At 44.2% G+C, this 27,988-nt stretch overlaps 2 protein-coding genes across 2 annotated transcripts in view; one reads left to right on the top strand and one right to left on the bottom strand.

The window, feature by feature from the left end:
- pik3c2a (phosphatidylinositol-4-phosphate 3-kinase, catalytic subunit type 2 alpha) overlaps positions 1-16,584 on the top strand; it is a 263,160-nt gene extending 246,576 nt beyond the window's left edge. Inside the window, exons 31-33 of the mRNA XM_028796109.2 lie at positions 848-957; positions 8,794-8,919; positions 14,424-16,584. Coding sequence (XP_028651942.1) covers positions 848-957; positions 8,794-8,919; positions 14,424-14,609 — 422 coding nt within the window. The 3' untranslated portion in view covers positions 14,610-16,584. The remainder of the gene's footprint in view (positions 1-847; positions 958-8,793; positions 8,920-14,423) is intronic.
- The window catches only part of LOC114647400 (uncharacterized), a 723,921-nt gene that overhangs the window by 620,702 nt on the left and 75,231 nt on the right, over positions 1-27,988 (bottom strand). The window lies entirely within an intron of this gene.

Raw genomic sequence — 27,988 nt, 5'->3', positions numbered from 1 at the left:
CCGTGTTGTCCACAGAGCTCAACTTTTGGCTCATCTGTCATTTTCCCCACAAGGCTTTTGAGGTTCATCCCGGTGTTTTTTTGAGACTGGATTACACTAACATTACTCTTAATTCCAGAGGTTTCCACCTCTCCTATAAATCACCTTTTTCTCTCAAGTCTGTTTCTTGTCAATGAATACTGAACACTGACCTCAGCTTGGGCTACAGAGGCCATTATTTCTGTGGCTGTTCTTCTGGGATCCTCGGTGACTTCTCAAATAAGTTGTCACTGTGACCTTAGAGGTCATTTTAACAGCCTGGCCTTGTCCTTGGAGGATCCTCCACTGTCGTCCCCAGTGTTCTCCATGTAAAGATCATGGCCCTGTCTCAATGGTGCACCGCAGTCCTAGAGCCTTAGAAGGGGTTTTGCAACCATTTCCTGACTGGTATATGTCATCAGACGTCTTCTTGAAGTTCCTCATGTCCTCGTGGTGACGACTTCACTCTCATGGTGAGGTTTCGATATAACAGGAGTGGCTGTGTTCATTCAGCTGAGTCGAATTATCAGTGACCTTTTGTCAGGTGTTTGAGGGAGGAACTAAGGGGGCATAACGTTGTTACTTATAAATATATATTGAGTAACAATTTGGAAATGGTGTTACACCTTGGTGTCCTTTATGTATATAGCACATTTTTGTCTAAAGATTAAAAGGCATTTATTGTGACAACTGTACAAAAGCAGGATATCATGAAGGGGGTGAATACTTTTTCACAGCACCATGAATGAGAAAATTGGGCTTCACAGCATCCATTTGATCAAAACCTTATTTTACTGTTTGTAGTCATTTGAATTATTCCTATTTCCAGATGTAATTCCAGTGAGTCCCATGTCTGGTAAAATTGGCGGAGAGGTGAAGCTGTCGATTTCCTACAGGAACAGCACGCTCTTCATCATGGTCATGCACATCAAAGATCTGGTGAGCAATCCATACAAGAAAGTGCAGTACAAAGGCGATTGTGGGTTGGTGGGATCTGATTGCACATTTTGTCCTTGCCGTGTCTCATTTCGGATGGTCAGGGTGATCCGTCACACCAGGAACAGCATAAACACTAGCCTTATGCTGCAGTTTTGCAGGGGGTGTCTATTGACCAGAGAGGCCCAAACAATATTATTTATCTCAACTTTCAAAAAAGGTTTCACACCAGCAACACATGATACAACTCATCGAGCCAACTCATCAGCAGAGCTTGGAGTTTAACTGCTTATGTGTAGATGAGAGCCAAGTTAGCACATTTTAGTTGGATGGAATGTGAAACTTGATGGCTTCAGTAACACGTTTTTTTTTTAGTTTCTGAATTTGTAGGAAGGATATGAAATAATCTGTCCTCTTAAGAAAGCCCTCAGAGTATTCCTGCAGAGACCTCTGAGAATGTATTTATCTCTAAAAAAAAATTTTAAAAACTGTTTGCTTAGATATAAATTCTATACAGTTGTCCTCTGCTAATAAAAGTGGGTTAAGACGCCACCTGCGAGAGGAGTACAGGTGCTGGTCATAAAATTAGAATATCATGACAAAGTTGATTTATTTCAGTAATTCCATTCAAAAAGTGAAACTTGTATATTAGATTCATTCATTACACACAGACTGATGTATTTCAAATGTTTATTTCTTTTACTGTTGATTATTATAACTGACAACTAATGAAAGTCCCAAATTCAGTATCTCGGAAAATTAGAATATTGTGAAAAGGTTCAATATTGAAGACACCTGGTGCCACACTCTAATCAGCTAATTAACTCAAAAGCCTTTAAATGGTCTCTCAGTCGAGTTCTGTAGGCTACACAATCATGGGGAAGACTGCTGACTTGACAGTTGTCCAAAAGACGACCATTGACACAAGGAGGGCAAGACTCAAAAGGTCATTGCTAAAGAGGCTGGCTGTTCACGGAGCTCTGTGTCCAAGCACATTAATAGAGAGGCGAAGGGAAGGACAAGATGTGGTAGAAAAAAGTGGACAAGCAATAGGGATAACCGCACCCTGGAGAGGATTGTGAAACAAAACCCATTCAAAAATGTGGGGGAGATTCGCAAAGAGTGGATTGCAGCTGGAGTCAGTACTTCAAGAACCACCAGGCACAGATGTATGCAAGACATGGGCTTCAGCTGTCGCATTCCTTGTGTCAAGCCACTCTTGGACAAGAGACAGCGTCAGAAGCGTCTCGCCTTTGGACTGCTGCTGAGTGCTCCAAAGTTATGTTCTCTGATGAAAGTAAATTTTGCATTTCCTTTGGAAATCAAGGTCCCAGAGTCTGGAGGAAGAGAGGAGAGGCACAGAATCCACGTTGCGTGAGGTCCAGTGTAAAGTTTCCACAGTCAGTGATGGTTTGGGGTGCCATGTCATCTGCTGGTGTTGGTCCATTGTGTTTTCTGAGGTCCAAGGTCAACGCAGCTGTCTACCAGGAAGTTTTAGAGCACTTCATGCTTCCTGCTGCTGACGAACTTTATGGAGATGCAGATTTCATTTTCCAACAGGACCTGGCACCTGCACACAGTGCCAAAGCTACCAGTACCTGGTTTAAGGACCATGGTATCCCTGTTGTTGATTGGCCAGCAAACTCGCCTGACCTTAACCCCATAGAAAATCTATGGGGTATTGTGAAGAGGAAGATGCAATACACCAGACCCAACAATTCAGAAGAGCTGAAGGCCACTATCAGAGCAACATGGGCTCTCATAACACCTGAGCAGTGCCACAGACTGATTGACTCCATGCCACGCCGCATTGCTGCAGTAATCCAGGCCAAAGGAGCCCCAACTAAATATTGAGTGCTGCACCTGCTCATACTTTTCATGTTCATACCTTTCAGTTGGCCAACATTTCTAAAAATCCTTTTTTTGAATTGGTCTTAATTGATATTCGAATTTTCTGAGATACTGAATTTGGGACTTTCATTAGTTGTCAGTTATAATCATCAACATTAAAAGAAATAAACATTTGAAATACATCAGTCTGTGTGTAATGAATGAATCTAATATACAAGTTTCACTTTTTGAATGGAATTACTGAAATAAATCAACTTTGTCATGATATTCTAATTTTATGACCAGCACCTGTATGTGGGGTATAGTGATCAAAGGGGCGTGGTCAGAGATAACAATAGCGTCGTAGTTACAAGATTTAATCATAGGCAAGAAATTGTTATCTATAAAGAAATAATCAATTCTTGAGTAACAGTGATGTACTGGTGAGTAGAAGGAATATGCTCTTGAGTTTGGGTTTAGAAATCTCCACGTGTCTGATAAGTTGTGGTCAGTTACAAACTGTGTCATTGTTATGGCAGTGTTAGACGTCATCACCCCTGTGGCAGGAGACCTATCCAGGTGTGGATTTAAAACACAAAGTCCCCAGCCATTATAATTTTATGAGTGTTCACATTGGGAATGGAGGCATAGACATTGGGTGCATAGATATTTATTAAAATCACTTTACAGTTATTTAAATTACCCATGACGATCACTTATCTCCCATCAGGATCAGATACTACATCTGATACTACAAATGTATAAGAATTCCCACACCTATAGTTTTCTTTGTAAAGGTGGAATGGAATATTTGGGCAGTCCAGTGTCTGTGCAGCTGAAACTGATCCTTGCTTAATAAGTGGGTCCCCTGTAAAAATACTATTTTAGCGTTTAGACCTGTTAGGTGAGAGAATACTTTCTGTCTCTTTAATTTGTGATTGAGACCTTTAACATTCCAGCTCACAAAGCTAAGTGTTTGGTCATGGAGACTTTGCTTCTGAACTTTTGTAGTCTGAGTTTAAGATTTAAGAACATTATTACATAAGACAGCTTTGACCTTAATTTCCAGTTTTTCCAGGAGTTATTACCATGAAGCCAATTGTTACGTTGGCTCTTACGATTATAAGGATTAGAAGGGTAGATTAGGAATAGCTTGCTCTCTTTCTCTCCTTCACCCACCCCCTCCATTTTGCCTCCTCACGTGAGGCTAGACCACACTTCACAAAGTCCCAGTCCTCTGACAGACCTATAGACAGAGCACATCCAGAACAAAACAAGCCCCCCAGCAGCGGCATATAAGGATCAAAATAGAGATATCTATTGACAGTACATTCCAAAAACTATAAACATGAAATATAATCTTTAAACAATCTTGAGTGAGTAACCCCAGGGAGTGATGTCAAACAGTATCCATGGATAAGCAGATAGCGTTAGATAGTGATTCCTGATACAATAAATCAAGGGTATGATTTTAAGCAGTCCCCTATGGAAAAAAAATGGTGATACAATGAGAAACACATTTTTTATTCTTTTTTAACCTCCTCTTTGCTTGATCAGCTGCTGGATTCTCTTCATCTCGCGCGGCACTTCAAACGTTTAAAAGCCTGTACAGCAGCTGTTCTACTCTTTGTCTTTTATTTCTAGCCCCGGGCATGGTTAAATCTCTTGGTACAAAGTCTCGTCTCACGGGACGTGAGTTTTTGATATTTTTTAGCTTAATTTAAAAACGGAATAAGAATCTGAAAATCTAACAACGTTACATTAAAGTTCGATAAATTCTGAAAAGAATGATACCAAATGTCACATAAAATCATTGCACTTTTAGGCTGAAGATTATATATATATATATATATATATATATATATATATATATATATTTATAAAAAATAGAGAGGGAGAGAGTAGATTTTTCCAGTTGTGAGTATTCAGAAAGTATTTGTGGACCCGCTGCATAATCCCAGCTTAATTGGTTCCAGAATTGCTTGCTGGTGAAAGCAGCCGTGAGAAGGCATTGACCAGACCGGAAGATGCACATATGGATAAGAAACTATAATTAGATTCTATGCCAATCAGCCTTAGCATTAAAACCACCTGTTTAATTATATTGTGACTGTCACCCCTCATGCTGCCAAAATAGCTCTGACCCGTCGAGGAATGGGACCTCCCTGTGGTATCTGCACCAAGGCATTCGCAGAAGATCCTTTGAGTCTTCTGTGTTGCGAGGTGGGGCCTCCATGAGTCGGACTTGTTTTACCAACACATCCCACAGGTGCTCGATTGGTCGGAGGTCTGGGGAATTTAGAGGCCACGTCAACCCCTTGGGGTCTTTGTCATGTTCCTCAAGCCATTAATGAACTCTTTTTCCAGTGTGGCTGAGTTCATTAGTGTGCTGAAAAGAGGCCACTACCATCTGGGGAATTTTTTTTTTGATTATGAAATGAAGGGGTGTATGTGGTCTGCAACAACCTTTTAGGTAGGGGGTAAATAGCAAAGTAAAATTCACAATGCCAGGACCTAAGGTTTCCAGCAGTGCATTGCCCAGAGCATTACACAGCCTCTGCCAGCTTGCCTTCTTCCCATTGTGCACCCATTTGCTGTCACTTCTGCAGGTAAATGACGCAGACACACCTGATTGTCCACATGATCTAAAACAAAATGTGATTCATCAAACCAGGCCACCACCTTCCACTGCTCCATGGTCCATTTCTGACACTCAAGTGCCCATTATAGATGCTCTTGGCAGTTTAGATGGGTCAGCATAGGCATTCTGACCGGTCTGGGACTCCACAGCAACCCATGAGGCATTGTGTGTTCTGACACCTTTCTCTGACGTTTTCAGCAATTTGTGCTGCAGCAGCTCTTCTATGGGATCGGACCAGGCATGCTAGTCTTCACTACCCACGTGCATCAATGATGCCCATGATCCTGTTGCCTGTCCACTGGTTGTCCTTCCTTAGACTACTTTTTTGTAGGTACTGAGCAGTGCATACTGGGAATGGCCCATCAGACCTGCCATTTTGGAGACGCCCTGACCCAGTTGTCTACCCTTCACAATGTGTGGCCCTTATCAAAGTCGCTCAGATCCTTGTAGTCTCCTTCAGGAATGGACTGTTCACTTGTTAACTAATATTTGCCACCCAGAATGAGATAGTCCATGAATGAATGAATAAATAAGATGAATAAATCTTATCAAGAGGCTGAGCTAAACTATCAGGAAGGGGAGCGTTGTAAAATGCAGAAGCTGCAAAATGGTGTTGTGACACACTTAAAATAAAATGATTAAATAGTTTGTACAGGTTCACAACAAAATTATTAATATACAACACACACAGGATTATATCCTTAATCCTTCAGGTTACAGTCTTTTGGAGACCCACACTAGAGGAACATAAAACACTTATAGTCAGTCATCAGCTTCCGACCACGTTGAGTTCTGACCAACTGTACATGACTGTATGCATAGTGCTGTATAATAATTTGAAGCAGCGCTACCTAAAGTTCCTACGTGTCCCAGCGGCCCTGGCGTTATAACACTATTGGACAGCTTTGGAAGGTGCAGGGGCTGCTGGGAAGAAGATTAAGTAGAAAAGCCATTCTGAAGAGTTGAAGGTAAAATTTGCTGAGGAGAACCCCAATCCAGTCAAAGTTTTAGAGTATCATGATATTTAGAGGACTCCAAAAGTATGAATAAATGTAGACACGCTCCCTGTTTTAAATCCATCCATCCATTTCTTTTCAAAACTTGGTTATCCAGTGCTGGGATCTTTTCCAGCAAACATGTGGTGCAATGTCAGAACTAGAGCAGGATGTCGGCCTATCCCATTGTTAGCACACACACACACACGCACACATGCACTAGGGTTGCACAATATACACGTATGGTAAAAGTACCCAAACAACTAAGATTGTTTCAGCATTTACATTACATTTATTTATTTCTTATTTGTTTGGCAGACTCTTTTATCCAGAGCAACTTACAACAGAGGTAAACATAACCGAGTAACATTAGGCTGGACCTGTTTGTTCAGCAAGTGTAATTGGGACGGATGACAAAAGTTGATTGCCACAAGTGAAAGATGAAATAATCAATACTTTGTAATCGTAGATTATAATCGATAAAGCAATTAAACGTGAATAACCAATTAATCAGCAATATAAAGGATCACAACGTAAAGGATTTTTTCTATCAGTTAGACCGATGATACTCACAGGTCTTCAATTGCTTTCTAAATACACTGAGGGAGTCAGCAGTACGGATGAAGGTTGCCAGCCTGTTCCACCAAGTGGGAACTAAACATAAAAAGAGTGTGGATTGAGATTTGATATCACCCAGAGGTGCCATCACCAGACGCTGTTCCCAGGCAGACCTGAGCGGGTGAGCAGGAGCACAGCACTTCACCACGGTCTCCAGATACACACAGGTGCTGATCCACTGACAACTCTGTAGGCCATCGTCAGGGATTTCAACTTAGTGTGCTGCTGCAGGGAGCCAGTGTGGTGACCTGAAGAGCAGAGTGCCATGTGCCCGTCTCGGCTGATTAAATACAAGATGGGCCGCTGCATTCTGGACCCTCTGCAGTGGTTTGACAGAACAAAAGCGGGTCCTCCTGTCAGAAGTGAGTTGCAGTAGTCCAGACACAACAAGGCCCAAAGACTGGACCACAAGTTGTGTTGCATACTCTGTCAGAGAAGGTCTGATCTTGTGGATGTTATACAGCTTGAAGCTGCTTGGACAAGAAACAGTAGAAATGTGGTCAGAAAAAGATAATCTGATCATCAGTCACCACCCCAAGGTTACGTACTGACCTGGCAGGTGTTAGTGACAGAGATGGGAAGTTGAGCAGACTGGCTGGCTCGGATCACCAGAAGCTCAGTTTTTGCCAGGTTGAGCTGTAGATGGTGGTCCTTCATCCAGATTGAGATATCCGTATGACATGCAGAGACTCTAGCTGATACTATATTGTCCTCCAGAGGGTACCTGAAATCCTCTCTGTACTCCACCTCACTGGGCTCCGTCATCCAATCCCATGGTTTCTCTCATCAATGCACAGATGATGAGGTGTTAGTGCCAGCAGCTCACATTTCATAATCATCCCAGATTCTTCACAAAGCCAGTTTTCCTAAAGCTGGGGAGACCCATATTTTATGTAACTGACTGAGTAACACATTGTGTGTGTTTGCTTAGCCCTTTCATTTTCTGGTGTAATGCAGCCACCGACACATGATGCAAGTCACCAAGCAGTGTGGTAGACAGTGGGACTTTGTGGATCCTTAAGTGTTGACAGAATATTTTGTTGAAGTGAAGCACATTGTCACGCTAGATGACTTTTCCAGCGATTTCCGGCTGTAGCCTTCATTTCTGTAATCTTAGCAAATCAGAGGCAGTTGTTGCTCTTTTAGTGTGACACACTCAGTGACTTGCTGTGACAAAACCAAAACAGGTTTGATCTTATCCTTTGACACAGCAGCGGGTTTGTGTGCATCAGAGACAACAACTAATGAGTGACCATCTGAAAGGATTATGCATATAATGCGGTGACAAGGACTAAGAAACTCCAGTGTTTTGGACCTCACAAAGCGAAGTGCAGCTCATCTGTCTGTCTGTCTCATTATTTATGTACCACAACAGAATGAAAAAAATAAAAAAGGACTGAGAATGACACAAACTCTCCATACCTGTTTAACCCTTTGTAATAGCACTGGCTCTACCAGGCAGCATGCCACTGGCTGTCAGAAAAAGGAGTGAACTGTGCTTGGAAGGTCATCATGCAGTTGCTAAATTTGACATGACCAGTGATTTTCCGTCATGTAAATTAAAACAGTCCAGCAATGAGATCAGTGACTGCAGTCGGCATGTCTGATATATCCAACAACTAGAAGTTAGGTAATGTGACATTGGCTTTAGGTGAACAGAGGATTGTCCTCTGAATGAGTGGCCTGCTCTCATCACAACATCTCTAGTGTTCATATTTAAATAAGTTCTTGAACCCGATTTCTTCTTCTTTTAAGGTAACTGATGATGGAACTGACCCCAACCCCTATGTGAAGACTTACCTGCTGCCAGACCCCCACAAGACGTCCAAACGCAAAACCAACATTTCAAGGAAAACGAGCAATCCAACGTTCAATGAGATGGTAAGATTTTACAAGTCTTGCGTTGGGATGTGTGGAAAACAGGAACTTGGGAGGTCTGGGAAATGGCCAGTTGAGGTTGTCGTTAACAAGTCAAGGGAGGTTATGCTGAAGGGATACTCTGCCCAAAAGGGATTTCTTTGTGTTATGCTATTTACCCCACATAGTGTTGGTCAAGAAAATTATCTCATGTTTTCATGAAGATTGGAGATGACGAAGGTTCTAATATAATGGGGGTCCATGGTGGCCAATGCTGGACTAACAGTATGGTGAAAAAATTGACCATCACAAGTGGAGAGCTCAGAGGAAAACAGAACAACAGCAACATTTATTTCTATAGCACATTTTCATACAACTAATGGAGCTCAAAGTGCTTTACATGATGAAGAAAGAGAAAAAAGACAAAATAAATAAGAATTAAAATAAGGGAACACTAATTAACATAGAATAAAAGTAAGGTCCAATGGCCAGGGAGGACAGAAAAAACAAAAAACTCCAGATGGCTGGAGAAGAAAATAAAATCTGCAGGGGTTCCAGGCCACGAGACCACCTGACCAGCCCCCTGTAGGCATTCTGCCTAACATAAATGAAATAGTCCTCTTTGTATTTAGGGTTCTCACAGAAGAACTTGATGATGACGGTCATGTGGACTTCTGGCCTTTAATCCATCGATGTAGGGACATCACGGTGCTTTGATCAGGTGGTGGTGGTGCAGGTCGCCACCACAGAAAACTGGAAAAAAAAACAGAAGAGAAAGTAGGGTTACTACGGATTTTGAATATGAATACCATGAATAATAATGATAATTAATTGAAAATACAGAGCATCAGGATTAAACCAAGATGAAGCTATGAGAGAGCCATGTTACAGTAGCGTGTTTTTAGCAGTGTTGTAAAGTGCTCCACTGTATCAGCCTGGTGAATTCCTACTGGCAGGCTATTGCAGATTTGAGGTGCATAACAGCAGAAGGCCGCCCGCCTCTCCACTACTTTTAAGTTTAGCTCTTGGAATTCTAAGCAGACACTCATTTGAAGATCTAAGGTTACGATTTGGAGCGTAAGGTGTAAGACATTCCGAAATATAAGATGGAGTGAGATTATTTAAGGCTTTATAAACCATAAGCAGTATTTTAAAGTCAATCCTGAATGACACAGGTAACCAGTGTAGTGACATCAAAACTGGAGAGATGTGCTCGGATTTTCTTTTCCTAGTTGGAATTCTAGCAGCTCCATTCTGCACTTGTTGCAATTGATTTATGTCTTTTTTTTGGGTAGTCCTGAGAGGAGAGCATTACAGTAATCTAGTCGACTGAAAACAAACGCGTGGATTAATTTCTCAGCATCTTGCAATGATGTAAGAGGTCTAACTTTTGTTATATTTCTTAAGTGGAAAAATGCTGTCCTAGTAGTCTGATTAATATGTGATTTAAAATTCAGGTCAGAGTCAATAGTTACCCCTAAATTCTTTACCTCCATCTTGACTTTTAATCCTAATGCATGTACAGTAGTTTATTTCTAATACCTTCATTATGTCCATTATTGCCAATCACTAAAATTTCTGTTTTCTCTATGTTGTTTGAGAAAATTACTACTCATCCATTCGGAAACACAAGTAAGCCATTGTGTCAGTGAATCAAGAGAGTCGGGGTCATCAGGCGCTATTGATAAATACAGCTGTGTGTCGTCAGCATAGCTGTGGTAGCTCACATTATGCCCCGAGATAATCTGGCCTAACAGAAGCATATAAATCGAAAAGAGCAGTGGACCCAGGATAGAGCCTTGTGGACCACCATATACAGGGGTGTCAAACTCCAGGCCTGGAGGGCCGCAGTGGCTGCAGGTTTTCATCCTAACCCTTTTCCTAATCACTAACCAGTTTTCGCTGCTAATTAACTAATTTTCCCTTCATTTTAATAGCCCTATTTTTAAGGATTCAATCCTCTGAATTTATTCCTTTCTTCATTAAATGAGAGCCAAACAGAAATGAGATGTGAAACAAGCCAACAGATGACCAGCTAAATTGGAATTTCAAACTCCAACCAATTTTCACTCCAACCAGTCTCTTAATGAAAAGCTGATTCTTGCCGTTAATTAAACTCGTTATTTAATTCCACAATTTGTTGCTGCTCTCATTCTGACACGGCAGACATTTCTAAAACTGTTGATTTTCTGTTTTTTCTAAGAACATCGTCAAAATGTTTTGGTGACCTGAGAGATCAACCTTACAGAGACCTTCACCTTTTGTTATTTTCAGATATTGTGTGACGGGTACACAGGTGAGCTGGTCATGTGGCGACTTGTTTTGTGTCTCATTATTGTTTGGCTGCTAATTAAGGAAAAAGAGACCACTAAGGGGTCTTAGTCAAGTTAATAAAAACTAAGGCAAAATAAATTAATTAGCAGCAAAAACATGTCACAAATGAAGAAGAAGGATAGAATGAAAACCTGCAGCCACTGCGGCCCTCCAGGACTGGAGTTTGACACCAGTAATATAGAATATCAGGGGTCTCTGAAGTATGATTACCACAACTAACAAAGAATTTTCTGCCTGCCAGGTAGGACTGAAACCAATTTAAGACCCTGCCAGTGAGGCCCACCCACTGACTAAGGCGATTTCTAAGACTATTGTGATCAATGGTATCAAATGTGGCACTCAGATCTAAGAGGATGAGAACAGATAAATTTTCCCGCAAGTCATTTACTACTTTGAGTGCAGTTTCTGTACTGTGATTTGTTCTGAAACCCGACTGAAACTTATCAAGAATAAGTTAAGCTGCATAATGACGGCCTTCTCTAGACTTTTACTTAAGAAAGGCCGGTTAGAAATAGGTCTAAAATTTTCAAAAGCAGAGGAGTCAAGGTTATTTTTCTTGAGCAGGGGTATAACTACAGAAGTCTTAAGACAGTCCTAAGAAGCGAGTTATGACCCCCAGATGATAAAAACTTAATGGCTAATATCAGACAGAAATTCACCGAACAAGAGGGTCTTCAAGCACTTCTTAAAACACACGGCTAGGGGCTATACGTGGCAAGAGTCAGGACTAAGATTTAATGCCACACGGAGGTGACATCACCAGATGCCATTTATTAGTAGACCCGAGTGGACAAGAAGGTGCAGAGGACCTCACAGGATATATAAATAGATAAAGGTGGATAGGTAGATATTTACACACAGTATCACTATATCCATATTACTAACCGAGAATGGTAAACCGGATGGCATGGATGCAGGTACACGGCGATAGGACCATGAGACGTACTGCGCAGGCGTGTACAGCGCACGTCTCATAAACCGCAATCCAAGTCGTATCCACCGCTAGCGAAGGACTCGCGGCCCAAAAACGAAACAGCTCAACTGACGTGAATGAGAAATGAAGCAACAAGGCGCCCATAGCTAACGACTACCGACACAGCCACGCCAAAAAGAGGATTCTGCGCTGCAGCCCGGATTCAAACGGAAGAGGCTACGGCGGCCCCACAGGTCCACAAAGAGAGTACGAAGGGCGCAGGCGTCACCGCCATATTGTGAGTGGCACTACTGCGGGGTGAAGTTAGGAGTAATGTGCTGCTTGGGATTGTACAAACCGTTGAACGCTTTACACCGAATTCAAACACCAATACAGCTCAACGATACAAACACGAGCCCACCTGGATAACATCAATGAACGCAGGCACCTACAACGTGCGTCTGCAACTGAGGAAGCAAAGCAGGCACGGGTTCAAAACGAATGAACTCGACTGACGGATATACAAACACGAGCCCAGCTGGATAAAATCAATGAACGCAGGCGCCCACAATGCGCGTCTGAAATGCTGCAAGCAGAGCGGGCACGGCTCCAAGAAGAACGAGCTCGACTAATGTACTTCAGGATACCCAATGCCGGGGGTAGGTGAGCGAAGCGAGCAGGGAGTGGAGCCCCCCTTGTGTAGATATATATATATCTCACTATATACATGTGCTGCTCCACTGACTACTTTGTAGGCAAGCATCAAGGATTTGAACGTTATACATGCTATTAACTGTGAGTGACCTGTAACTCCTCAGCTGGTGGAGCACCTGAACTGCTGCTACATTTTGAGTCCTTTGCAGTGTGTTGGGGACACGCCAGGACACCTGCCAGCAGGAAGCTGCAGTAGTCCAGATGTGACAAGACCAGAGCCTGGACCAGGAGTTGTGCTGCATAATGTTGTCAGTCTGATATTGCAGGTGTTGTATAGAGTGAGAGGCCATTGCTACATGGTCATTGATCACCACCCCAAGGATGCGTACCGACCTGGCAGGTGTTGGCCGAGCTGAACAGAGATGGGGTGCCGAGTAGATGGACAAGCTGGGATAACAAGAAGGTCCTCTTCGCTAGGTTGAGCTGGAGGTCGTACTCCTTCATTCAGGTTACAGCATCAGTGAGACCTGCAGGTTTCATGTGGTCCTCTGAAGGGAATGACAGGTACAGCTGTGTGTCACTGCATAGCACTGATAGGAAGAGCCGTGGGGCAGGATGATGGGGCCTAATGAGGAGATGTATAGGGAGAAGAGTAGAGGACCAAATCTTGGGGCACCCTTGCCATCTCCCCACAGCAGGACACATAGTAGGATCTGCCTAAGAGGTAGGCCTCAAAGCACTTGAGGGCAGTTCCAGTGATTCCAAGCTCAGAAGGGGCGGCAAAGACAATCTGGTGGTCGACTGTGTCGAAGGCAGTGGAGAGACCTACTTTCATTGAAGGACAAGGTCCTTCTGTATGTAGTCTAGCAAGTCATTTATACATTAAACTGAATTTAAAACTGACTTATAGATCACAAAGCATTGATAAGAAATTATTGTATATCTCTGACCACAACAACATTGGTCACCATGGGCTTCTATTCTACCAGAAACTGTGTGTCCGTTCTCCATGAAAACTTAACATTTAAAAATGTTTTTCTCAGCCATCACTACAAACTACATGCGGTATGTAAAAGATAATAAAAATGTAATTTTTGGGTGGAGTGTTTCTTGTAAGCTAAATAACACAAAGGTGGCATCTCCATAGTACAAAAAAAAGAGACATACCAGTACTAGAGAAGGTCCAGAGAAGAGCAACTAGACTGACTGTGGGCCATGGAGAGCGAAAGAGGAGGAAAGACCCTCAAAGAAAGTGGAGACGAAGAGGTGACCTGATTGAATGTTTTAAATTATGAAGGGAATCAACAGAGCAGACCACAACTGTCACTTTTAAATGAATTCTTTAACAAAAACGCAGGGACACCTTTGGTAACTCACTAAGTGTAAATTTCACACACACATTAGGAAGTTTTTTTTCCACATAGAGAACCACAGTAGTGGCCAAGTAGTGTGGTAGACAGCAGGACTTCACGGACCTTCAGAACTCCACTTGATGTTGTTTAGGTGAGTAGAGGTTGCTGGGCCCAAGCCAATGGGCATCATGGGGCTGACACCAGACTGTCTGGCGGACCTCCTGCAGGCACTAATGCAGGCTGACCTGCTCCTGTGTAAACTTTGTGTCTTCCAGCTCGTGTACAACGGATACAGCAAGGAGACCCTGAAGCAGCGAGACCTTCAACTGAGCGTGCTCAGCGCCGAGTCCCTGCGAGAGAATTACTTCCTTGGCGGCATTACCTTGCCGTTAAAAGACTTTGACCTGAACAAAGAAACGGTGAATTGGCACAAGTTGGAAGCCGTGCCGTATTTCAAGTAGCTCTGACACGATTTGGCTCACCGCCTTCTTGACGCACAGCTCCACTTGGTTTGTAGCATTTTGTATATTTGCAATTAAGAGGACCAAACCCGCTTGTACGAGAGCCTTTCAAAGATAAATCCGCTTTTATGAAATCGTAATGATAGACCAGTCAGGCAAAAGAAAGTGACCCCACTGGAAAAGCTCTCATTTGTCATGTTAGACCAGGCCTGATATGGAAGTGTTCGGGAGCCTGTCGTTTGTAGGCCTCGGCTTCAGTGACTATAAAATGTGCCAAACATAAGCCATAAAGATTACAAATAAATACATCGAGGATGCTTCCATCTTGGGTGTCGAGGTCAAGAGGATCTCGTTTGGATGGGTAGGCGCTCTCATTTAAGGACAGGACCACGTAGCGTTCTTAATTTTTAGCCTTTCACGTCTGCCCTTCTACTTCACTCACTCACACACACACACACTTGGGTGTTTTCAGAGGTCCACGTTATAGTCACGATGGCCACGTCATTCAGTCGTGAAGGTCTGGACGTTTTAGTGGCACTGATCGCTATGCCTGTAAATTCCATCGTAAACACACAAGTCGACTCCAGTCGCGGGATTTGTGACACCGGGTGCTACAACAGCTTCTTGGTGACGTTTCTTTGTGGTTTTCTGCACAGCACTGGCCAATGAACACCATTGGTCAAGCCGGAACTCGGAAAGAGGCTGGTGAACCAAAAATTAACTTGGAAAAGCACAAGTTTGTTGTAAATACTTTGAGAATTTGGGCTAAATTGCTAGTTTTCTAAAGGTTATTTTTGTATAGGGTGCCCTGTACCATTTCAGTCGCGTTTCCTTGTGCCACTGAGTTCGTTTTTCAATCTGAACGGACTGACCTTCCACACCAGAACTGCTGTCCCCCGTGTCTTTTGTTACCTTCACGAGGCCCTGTAAATAATTGACGTTTTTCTTGGAGGTTCTTATTGCCAGGATGTTGTCACTTACACACACACACACACACTCTCACGTACCCAGAGACAGCGACATGAAGGTAGAGCTCACTCAGTGTTTCTGAGCTGCATGTTTTCTGAACTGTCCATTCATACGTCACCAGTAAACTTTCACTCCAGTTGTTTTGTGACTCTTCCTGAATAATAAATTTGTTCATAAATTTCTCGGAATCCGTGCAGCGCCAACAGCACCAACTGTCCCCCTACAAGTCTGTAGTCGGTTGTGTTTTTCGCAGCGTCTTAGTTGCCCTTAATTTCTGCTCGGGTTCACTTGTGTATAAATTTGTGTTTGTCGTTGGCATGAAGTCGAGTTGCTCTCGACGCACGTTTATCGTAACTGGCTTCTCCCTCCCCTCGTTTTTTGCACAAACCTCCCATCACGAGGCCTTCACAAAAGTCAGAACTCCCCTGAGAATTGGTCAAAAACACATTTTTTTCACAGTGAAACTGGTGGCACCGCGGGTACAATTTGAGTCGATGTATTTGTGCCGTGCACTGAAGGAAGGATAGCGAGGAGCGTGCGTGACTGTGCCTGGAGCCACCGTGGCAGCCTGCTGGGATTCTGATCCTGACCTTTGGGCGGCGGTCTGGTGAACGTAAATAGGAATTTGCACTAAAACGGCTTTTCGTAGAGGAGTACAAGTGTTTGTACGATCGTAACTGCCAACACGCTAGGCTTGAGATGATTACTAAACGTCTTCTAAATCCTGAGACATCCCTGCTGCCTTAATTTACTCTCATATGACAGATGGCAGAAAAGCCAGCGTCAGCAGCCCATTCTAGAAACGAGAAGAAGTAGCAGTTGAAAGTAAATAATAATGACCTTTGTATCATACTGTAGGTATACTATTATGGTGTACATTGTTATTTCCAGGCTGTGACTCGCCTGCGGGGAGCAGACCACGCGTGCCTTGATTAGTCGCCACAGAGAGTCACAACTAGTGAAGATGTACAGTATTTCTAATTTTAAATAAACATTCTTTTCCAAACTTGGTGTATCGACTCATTTTTTTTGTACACGACACGTACAGGCCGACCTAATTGGGTGGCCTCTGCTGTACGTGTGCCAAGGATGGAGAGGCAGTTGTCCGCATAGGCGCGCCGTCTACGTGACTGCTGGATTCTGATACCCTTTTGAATTATTAGGGATTGCTGAATGGTTGAGTGCCGTCTGTCGGTGAAGATCGTCGCATCATTCGCTAGGACGTTAAACCAGCAGCTAATCTGTAGGGCAGAGGAGGCTGACAAAGCCACACGTGTGGGCATTCCCATCAGTCAACCTGTGGGGTCTCCTGTCGTGGCATATTCTGCATTCTTAGTGCCCACAACAGAGCCCTTGTTTGAGGGTATTTAGTGTCGGCCTGATTGAGGTGTGGAGACTCCCCATTGGATGGATGTAAACATGAGAGCCCACCAGCAAAACTGGGCGATCACAGAGACTCGGACTAAAGCAGCATTTACTCGACCCCTCTGATGTCACCAGCTTCTGATTTTTTTTTCCCACATATTTGATGCAGAGTGGACTTTGCTGCTGACATTGTGATCTGCAGCGAGAGTAGGGAGCAGGTTGAGGAGACCCTGGAGAGGTAGGGATCTGCTGTAGAGAAGAGAGGAATGAAGGTCAGTAGGACCACCAACCTGGAGAAAGTATATGACAGGGTGACTGAGAAAGGAGCTGTGGTACTGGTCGGGAGTGACAGAAAAGTACGTAAGAGTTGTACAAGATATGTACGAGAGAAGTGTGACCATGATGAGGTCTGCAGTAGGAGTGACGGAGGTGGGATCACATCAGGGATCGGCTCTGAGGCCTTTCTTATCTCCAATGGTGATGGACAGGTTGACAGATGAGATTAGACAGGAGTCCCCATGGACTGTGATGTTTACTGATGACATTGTGATCTGAAGGTGGAGGAGACCCTGGAGAGGTGGAGATGAGAGACGAGAGGAATGAAGGTCAGTAGGACCACCAAGACAGAATACATGTGTGTGTGAATAAGAGGGAGGTCAGTGGAATGGTGAGGATGAGGGGAGTAGAGTTGGTGAAGGTGGAGGAGTTTAAATACTTGGGATCAACAGTATGGAGTAATGGGGAGTGTGGAAGAGAAGTGAAGAAGAGAGTGCAGGCAGGGTGGAGAAGAGTGTCAGGAGTGACAGATGGGTATCAGCAAGAGTGACAGGGAAGTTCTACAGGATGGTAGTGAGACCAGCTATGTTATATGGGCTGGTGACGCTGGCACAGGAGACAGAGCTGGAGGTGGCAGAGTTAAAGATGTTAAGATTAGCATTGGGTGTGACGAGGATGGACAGGATTAGAAATGAGGACATTAGAGGGTCAACTCAGGTGGGACAGTTAGGAGACAAAATCAGAGAGGCGAGATAGCGTTGGTTTGGACATGTGCAGAGGAGAGATGCTGGGTATATTGGGAGAAGGGTGCTAAGGATAGAGCTGCCAGGTAAGAGGAGAAGAGGAAGGCCTAAGAGAAGGTTTATGGATGTGGTGAGAGAGGACATGCAGGTGATAGTGTGACAGAACAAGATGATGAGGACAGAAAGATACGGAAGAAGATGATCCACTGTGTTAACACCTAACAGGAGCAGCCGCAAGAAGACGTTTTCTTTGGAGGTTAGATTGATGCATAGAATTGAATTCTGATTCTGTTCATTTTGTATTGGTTTTGAATTCCGATTTCATTCCAGTCATCCATATCTGATCTGAATTTAAACTGACAAATAGATATTTGAGGAATTGTCATTTTTTGTGTGCAAAGAGGAGAGAAGTACAGATCCTTGGGTGGTGGTTGTGTCTTTTTGAAACTTCTCCCTCCAGTGTTACTCATCAGAGTATCTCACAATGTCACCTTGGTTTTTGATTGAGTGTCAAGGAAATGATGGAAGGAACTGCCAAGGCTTGGAGTGCCATAGCCACCTTTATCATAAACAGGCACATGTGCAAAATGGAACATCTCGCCTTCATCGTGTTGCATTCACAGCAAATACGCTCCACACAGCCAGACCACCTCTAGAGCAGCACAGACATTCCAAAGTGGAATTGCGCTTCAGAACCTGGTGGTGTGAACACAGCCTAAGGGCCATGGACCAGAGTTGAAGGAGTGCCCTGCTGATCCTGGTCTGGTCCACGACTTGGAAATGAGCTCACGTGCATCGCAAGGTGGGTGTCCATCACTTACTGCTTCTATGTATGTGTGTTGTGGTCAGCATTACTGGCCCCCCCTTCTCTTTTAGGCCTATCCTGTCGCATATCTTCAGAAATAAATGATCATTGGAGTATCTGAGTAGGCACTCCAAAGATATACTACAAGAAGGAAATCTGGGAGATGAGCTGCATGTACATAAAAATCTGACCTGGGCGCCGTGCAGGACCTCCATCCCTAAAACCCTTGACCATGCTGACCACTTCCAAACGTTTCTTGCTGCCATCTACAAACTTCCTTCACCTTTTCTGCTGTTTGTTTCTCAGTTCCTGCCCCAATTGGCACTCTTTCCAAAGGTTTTCAGGTGGGTTGTGAATCAGGACTTGTGTCAATAACGCCGTCCTTTTGGCCTGTTATAGAGAAGTGTATTCTGGAAATTGGTAATCTCTACATATTAGAGAAGTCTTTCTTCTTCTTCTTTCAGCTGCTCCTGTTAGATGATCCACTGTGGAGACCCCTATCTCCATCTCTTCCTATCCTTGTCATCTTGTTCTGTCACCTCCATCACCTGCATGTCCTCTCTCAGCACATCCATAAACCTTTGCTTAGGCCTTCTTCCTCTTATCTGGCAGCTCTATCCTTAGCATCCTTCTCTCATTATACCCCTCATCTCTCCTCTGCACATGTCCAAACCAACACAATCTCACCTCTCTGACTTTGTCTCCCAACTGTCCCACCTGAGCTGACCCTCTAATGTCCTCAATTCTAATCCTGTCCATCCTCATCACACTCAAATCTTAGCATCTTTAACTCTGCCACCTCCAGCTCTGTCTCCTGTGCCACCGTCTCCAACCCATATAACATCACTGGTCTCACTACCGTCCTGTAGACCTTCCCTGTCACTCTTCTCAACCCTGCCTGCACTCTCTTCTTCACTTCTCTTCCACAATCCCCATTACTCTGTACTGTTGATCCCAAGTATTTAAACTCCTCCATCTTCACCAACTCTACTCCCCTCATCCTCACCATTCCACTGACCTCCCTCTCATTCACACACATGTATTCTGTCTTGGTGGTCCTACTGACCTTCGTTCCTCTCCTCTCATATCTCCACCTCTCCAGGGTCTCCTCCACCTGCAGATCACAATGTCATCAGCAAACATCACAGTCCACAGGGACTCCTGTCTAATCTCGTCTGTCAGCCTGTCCATCACCACTGGAGATAAGAAAGGACTCAGAGCCGATCCCTGATGTAATCCCACCTCCATCACTCCTACTGCAGACCTCACCACAGTCACACTTCATATCTTGTACAACTCTTACGTACTTCTCTGCCACTCCTGACTTCCTCATACAATACCACAGCTCTTCTCAGTCACCCTGTCATATTCTTTCTCAGGTCCACAAAGACACAATGCGACTCCTTCTGTCTTCTCTCTACTTCTCCATCAACATCCTCAGAGCAAACATCACATCTGTGGTGCTCTTTCCTGGCATGAAACCATCCTGCTGCTCACTAATCATCATCTCACTTCTTAGCTGACCTTCCACTACTCTTACCCATAACTCCATGCTGTGGCTCATCAGTTTTATCCCCCTGTAGTTACTGCAGTCCTGCACATCCCCCTTATTCTTAAATATCGGCCCACCAGTCCACTTCTTCTCCACTCCTCAGGTATCCTCTCACTTTCCAAGATTCCATTAAACAATCTGGTTAGAAACTCCACTGCCATCTCTCCTCAACACCTCCATGCTTCCACAGGTATGTCATCTGGACCAACGGCCTTTCCATTCTTCATCCTCTTCATCGCTGTCCTTACTTCCTCCTTGCTAATGGGAAAAGTAAATACTGTATTTCAGTGAACATTAAGATGTTAAGAGTTTGGATTAAAAAGACTCGTTTTGTATTATTCTGTATGAGCTGGAGACCACCAATAGTTCAGTAGCCAAAGGTCGGACGTGCAGGAGAGCTGGAGAAGGACAAGCCCCTGAACTCTGGGGCTGTAAATAACAACAGCACGCGCCGAGTTAGTGGGGAGTAGAGGTAGGCCTCGTCAGATAGACATGGTGGACAGAGAGGGGGGTTTGACGCCCCCTCAGCTGAGAAATAATCAATTAGGGACAGAACTAGGGCAGGGGTACGTTAGGAGTGGGATGACTTGTGTGACATGAGCTGCTTTCTTGTTCCATCCCATCAGAAGTGAGTCTGAATGTCCGCCGTACCATAAATCTCGATTCTACTGCCTGTCCTGAGACTCCGCGTGCCCACGCCAGTCTGCTTCATCACTGTCCGTCTTTGGTCCTGGTCCTGCTGGAGGACCCCCCTTCTCTTTGACTGACCTCTTGACCCATTCCACTCTGAAGTGTCCTGCTAATCCTTGGATTTCGTGACTCGTCGTTAATACATTTGAACAAAGCAGCCCAGGACTTTCTGGACCCTCCGCCATGTTTGGCAGATCTTTTCCTTCTAAGGTTCATTTTGCCGCTGGTCTGCACCACCTCAGAGATCTGGTTTTGGTCCAAAGAACTGACCCCCAGTGGCATAGCTGCGGGGGGGACATCCATCCCTGGGCATTTTAAAATTTTCTTTCCCTTCCCCATTGCATTTTGGCATGCAGGAGGGGGCGTGAAATCTTCAGTTGTCCCCGGGCGCTGAAAACCCAAGCTATGCCTCTGCTGACCCCCCCAAAGTATTTTGGTTTCTCCAGGTAGGGTCTGTGGGGTCCTCCTCAGTTTAGTGCTGACGCGTCTCACCAACATTCCTGGAGTCGATTCATTTTTTTCTTCTCTGAGCAGTAAACTGTGGAGGTGGTCACCTTGTGCCAGGGTCACTGTGGAGTCCTGATGGCGTCGGGCAGCTCAGAGGGACTGACGGGCAGAGAGGCTGGTCATGTGACTGCAGCTGATCACAGGTGAGATTCGAGTTGTGATTCATCTCTGAGCGGGTGAGGTGTGCCAGTCCAGGAGGTCGCTTGACTCCGCTCATTTGCTTTTTGTGTTTCTTCTTATTTAATATGCTAAGTGTGGCTGTCCGGGAATTTAAATCACCTGCAGCTCACAAACCGATTGAAATGTGATACAAATGTGCTACGTGACGTCTGCTATCCGCTTTCAGGGTGAGGATTTTTATTACTTTTTAATTGTATTGTAGTATCAGCTCTCGGCAGCAGGGTGGCTGTGTGGCACGTGTACGGGCGCCGTTCTCATCCCTACCATCTTCACCATCACTTCCTCTACCTCTCCATATCTGGAATCATTCTTGAGGCAGATTGAAGACTTGAGTGGCAGCTTAAGTGAAAAATTAAGGAAAACGTACAAAGTAATCTCAACACAAACACGGACTTAATCAGTTTTAATGTGAAAAGATGCCAACGAAAGGAGAGAAGACGCGGTCTGGTAGGGTGGAGAGAAGAAGAGCAGCTCAGGAAACAACAAGAGCATCAATGTCTGAATGCTAAACGTACAGAGAAAGAGAGCGAGAAGACGAGTGGATCCACAGCACGTTCTCGATATGGCAGTGCGTGTGCCACTCCTGGTCAAACCCGACTGCTTCACCGCCCGTTTCTTTTCTTTCGTTCGTGACAAAGGTGCCAGGCCACGGTGACCACAACTCTACAGTGTCATTGAGTGAAATCACCAGGGTGGTCACGACGGGGGAATCTTTTTAAGCACACAGGCTGTCATTCATTGGCTAGCCGTTGGTCATGTGACTAGAGCTTGAGTAGTGATTGGTTGTGTCCGAGGGGGTCACGTGACCAGTTCTGTCCGGCAAGCCCTTGCAGTTTAGTTATGAGAGTCGTCACCCTGCGGTGCAGATGGCTGCCAGACTTGGACATTGCAGTGCGTTCTGTCGTACGCTTTGTGTGGGCAGAAGGGGTGCCAGGAGCAGAAATTCATCTCGGCACGCGTGCTCAGTATGGGGGAGTCGTCTGTGAGTGGATTGTGTGGACGTAACCCCTGAGGAAGACGAGAATAGTTCAGTCAGTCACAGATGACTACATGGATTCCTGCTTTGTAAAGACGTCCCTCCGTTTCAGTCGGCTTTTCATATTCATTTTCCTTCCTCCCCCTAAGCATATCATCTTATATTACGTAAATCGGACCACCGTTTCTTTTTCGTGTACGTTTCACGAGAGGTCATCTTTCGTGTGTCGAACAGACGCCTTCGAAATAAAGACGTTGTCCTCAGTCAGCTTACCGACAAGACGCCCGTCTCAATAACCTGCCGTTATCACAAAGCAGCTTTTAACCCTCAGTAACTTTCAAGCAGTTCCATTTTCTTTCACAATTGAAATGTCAGACGATGGCCGTACCGGTGTGACGGAGGCAGAGAGCCCTCTGGACGTCCAGCGACAGCCACGACCACCAGGAGTGAACGTGACAGCAGCGGCGCCTCCGTGACCCACACGTTCAGCTTCTGCCATTAAAACATCGGTCCGGCGCTGGGGACATGGCATCGCAAAGGAAGGTGACAATGTTAGAGAAGGGACGTCATTTGGGTTTCAAATTCATAATAAATGGACTTTGAACGTCCCTCCTACAAGATGGAAGTGAAGCCCACCTGTGACGGCCCCCTTGAATTGGGGTCTGAGGATGAGCCGGGCGGTGGGTGAGGTGCCAAGTGCTCTGTGCTTTTTATCTCCTATAAAAACTAAAATACAGACAAACACTTCATAAGTACCCGAGGCCTAAGTGGCGGTCGGGCCGATGTCACACCCCAATAAAGCCCCCTTATTCTACAAAGTTCAGTCCGCCCTCATGCCGGCACATTTATAGTCCACAAAAAAAAACAACGAATAGTCAATGTCAGTAATCACAAAAACACGACCCCTTCTATACGCCAACCCTAAATAACCCTCATATGTGACGATACAAGTCAAGTTGGGGGGTCTGCGCTGGTACCCACCACACGACGAAACAACTCGACAGACACGCGGTCCAGTCCTGTGACGTGGGCCTGGTCCAGCCACTCGGGTCCTGTGAGGCGGATCATCTTCAGGTAATGGCGCCACATGGCCGGAGTGCCGTAACTGACGCTCCCTCACGGTGCGGGTCATGTGCCTCATTCGGGACTCCACTAAGAACACGAAGTCAAACCAGCGGGACCCCAAGGATTCTCCGAAGAGACACACATGAAGGAGTCCGGTCTTCGTCTCGGGTCACTGGATAGCAAACCTTCGTCCTTTTGCAGATATCGGGGCCACCACACACCCCTTTGTGGCGACCTCATGACCCCCCCAATCCATCTACTGACTTCATAGGAAGAGTCACCAGAGTCGCATGAACATCACTGTCGAGGTAAGTGAACCTCTCGATGACGAGGTCGACACTCTCTCTGCAGACAGACGCACTGATGGCCGTGCCCACGAGGTCATTAAAGACTTACGTCACAATACAAGTAAATTTAAATATATACAATAAGAACATTCTAGAGCTTCTGACAATGACCTGCAGCCAGGACAACACTGGAGTGGCTTCAGGACGAGACTCAGAGTGGCCGCAGACTTTAAACATGCGCGGGATCACCTGAAGAGGGCGACTTACAGACAAAGGGAGGATTAAGAGGACCTGCCAGGGAGAAAGGCGTCCACTGCCCAAGTCTAGGGGTGCAAAGCTTAGAGAGACTGGTGATGAAGACTCAGAGCTGGAGTTGCTGCCAAAGGGGCGTCTAGGAAATGAGGGTCTGAATTCATCAACGTACGAAGGAGAGGGTTACGAGCCTCTCTGGTCACAGGTTTTCACTTTGTCATTCGGGGTTATTGAGTGGAGACTGATGGGCAAAGATGGCAAATTTATCCACATGTAAAATTAAATCTTCAACCCAATAAAGTGTGAAGAAAGTGAAGGCTTCTGGAATCAACGATATGCTCTTGGAATTGTCAGGTAAGGAAGACGATGGCCACAGGAGGGTGGTGCAGGGTGGCACGTCGGCTAGCAGAATGTCACTGGGCTCTGTGTGTGGGACAGTAAGGACACTTTAATAGGCACCTTAATGGCAGCGTGCCCGAGGTTACGGTCTCTAAGGTGATTTTTCTTCTTTGGATTATCGTGTGCTTTTAGTGTCTACACTGAGACTAACAGATAAGAAACAGTAAAGGTGAGAAGACACCCCATCACATTTCCTTATCTGGCTGACGTCTTTTATCCAAAGCGACTTACAACATTTGACACAATTGGTGGCTTTTTTTTTTTTTTTTTTGGTTTTCCAATTAGAGCCCAGGCAGGTGAAGTGACATCCTCAGGGTCACACAGCGGTGTCAGTGGCGGGATTTGAACTCCAACGCCTTCACCGCTGCACCTCCAATATAAAATGAATGCTTTGTGCCCAACGGTATTCAAAACTGAACCCTAAATCGGACCTGCCACCGAAGTGCTTGTTGTCAACAGCCACAGCATTTCTAATGTAGCACGTGAATCTCAAAGCACTGGGACCCCTCGGCAGAACAAGGGGGTACAAAGAATTGGCATTGGTTTCGGCTGAAGGAGGATTTTACTTAATTAAACAGAAAGGGGGAAATCTGAGAGAGTGTGTTATGGGGTCTGTGTGTCCATCTGGTCGCCATGTCTCTGTATTTCCACTAGAAGGCGCATCACAAACCTTAACGCTGCTTTTACAAACCCCATTCAAAATGGCCGATAACAGAAGCGTATGCCTTGCATGTGTCTTTCTAGCAGATGGCACATCGCAAACATTTGTAATAATGTATTATATTACTACTATATTAGTAATGCGTCATCTTTTGAAATGACAAATCGAATGCATTTTATTACTGCTATATTAGTGATGCGTCATCTGTTAAAATGACAAATGGAATGCATTTTATTACTACTATATTAGTGATGCGTCATCTGTTGAAATGACAAATGGAATGCATTTTATTACTACTATATTAGTGATGCGTCATCTGTTGGAATGACAAATGGAATGCATTTTATTACTGCTATATTAGTGATGCGTCATCTGTTGAAATGACAAATGGAATGCATTTTATTACTACTATATTAGTGATGCGTCATCTGTTGGAATGACAAATGGAATGCATTTTATTACTGCTATATTAGTGATGCGTCATCTGTTGGAATGACAAATGGAATGCATTTTATTACTGCTATATTAGTGATGCGTCATCTGTTGGAATGACAAATGGAATGCATTTTATTACTGCTATATTAGTGATGCGTCATCTGTTGGAATGACAAATGGAATGCATTTTATTACTGCTATATTAGTGATGCGTCATCTGTTGGAATGACAAATGGAATGCATTTTATTACTGCTATATTAGTGATGCGTCATCTGTTGGAATGACAAATGGAATGCATTTTATTACTGCTATATTAGTGATGCGTCATCTGTTGGAATGACAAATGGAATGCATTTTATTACTGCTATATTAGTGATGCGTCATCTGTTGGAATGACAAATTGAATGTATTTTTATCACTACTATATTTGTGACGAGTCATCTGTTGAAATCAAATCAAATGCATTTTATTTCTTACATTCATCGCAAAGTACATTCCAATAGGTGGTGTATGCCAAATGTTAACACTGAGGTCTATGCTGATTGTTTAAATTTCTACTCGTCTTCATGCATTACCTTAATTGCTTGTGATGTGCCATCTACTGGAATGACACATGAATATTGTTATCGCATTTGGTTTGGAATTCGTAAAAGCAGAGTTAATGCTTGCGGTGCGTCATGTGTTGGAATGACAGACTGACACACAGACACGGACTCTTTTGTTCAGGTGGATTTAGACCAAATACTTGATCTCCTGCTCTGTATTTACAGTGTGGTTTGTTTATTACAATCTTTTTATGAGTTTGTTTTTTATATTTACAGACATATCAGTATCTTAAACATCTGGCCACTAGGTGGGTAAAAAAGGGCAACGTGATGCCAGTGCCAAGCCTGGACAAACAAAGAGGTTTATTGTCAGGAAGGGCATCGGGCTGTGAAACCTTAATGATGGAATGAGTCCAAACAGCTGTGGAAAATCTTCAACATGTAGTTTAATAACATACAGAATATTAGATATTAAAACTATAAGATGTTTCAGGGAGTGAATAAGTGAATACTGACAACCTTTTTATGACTTTGGAAACAAACACTAAAGGACAGCCGAGTCCAGTCAGCAGCAGGACTCTCCGATTAATTTGTGGATCTCCAGTGGATTTGCTTTTCTTTAAGTTATTCTGAATATTTGTCACTTCACACACAGTGACAGTCACGTCTGATTTAAGTGCTCTGCTGTACACACCTGATACTTTACACTCAAGCGGAGCCACTTTTTCTATTTCTTTATTTTAATTTGAATGTAACCCAGAAGCTTTAGAAAATGTTTAAATCATTTCAAGGACAGCAAGAATTTGTCTTTCAAGGTTTTGGAATGACGTTGTGTCACCTGCTAATTGACTAATAATTACTGGGTGGCCCGTAACACTCAGACCTTGAGGATGTGCGTCACGTTTTATAAGATCAGACAGCAGCCTCGCTCTACTAATGCAGCACATAAAAGCGGAGAGCTTACGCAGAGTCGAGGAATTCCACATTTAATATTAAATCAGGGTGAAGGTCTGAGGAGCCTCATCAGAACTGGCCGATGTTAAGAGTGGGGGCAGTGCAGGGGCCGCTGCTATTTTTAATATTTATAAATGATTTAGATAGGAATATAAGGAACAAGCTGGTGAAGTTTGCAGATGATACCAAGATAGGTGGATTAGCAGATAATTTGGAATCCATTATATCATCACAGTAGGACTTGGACAGCAGACAGCCTCAGGCAGATTTGTGGACAATGAAATTTAATGTCAGTAAATGTAAAGAATTACACAGAGGAAGTAAAAATGTGAGGTTTGAATACTCAATGGGAGGTCAGAAAATCGAGAGTACACCTTATGAGAAGGATTTAGGAGTCATAGTGGACTCTAAGCTATGGACTGCCTGACAGTGTTCAGAAGCCATTAAGAAGGCTAACAGAATGTCAGGTTATATAGCGCCTTGATGTATGAAGTCACAGGAGGTTCTGCTCAAAGCTTTATAACACACTGGTGAGGCCTCATCTGGAGTCCTGGGTGCAGTTGGGGTCTCCATAAAGACATAGCAGCACTAGAGAAGGTCCAGAGAAGAGCGACTGGGCTGATTCAGGGCTACAGGGGATGAGTTAGGAGGAAGGATTAAAAGAGCTGAGCCTTTAGAGAAATGAAGAGGAGACCTGACTGAAGTGTTTAAAATGAT

The sequence above is a fragment of the Erpetoichthys calabaricus genome, chromosome 2 (genome assembly GCF_900747795.2).
Source record: "Erpetoichthys calabaricus chromosome 2, fErpCal1.3, whole genome shotgun sequence".
Taxonomy (NCBI): domain Eukaryota; kingdom Metazoa; phylum Chordata; class Cladistia; order Polypteriformes; family Polypteridae; genus Erpetoichthys; species Erpetoichthys calabaricus.
Note: the sequence above shows the minus strand (reverse complement) of the source record. Positions and strands in the feature narration are given on the sequence as shown.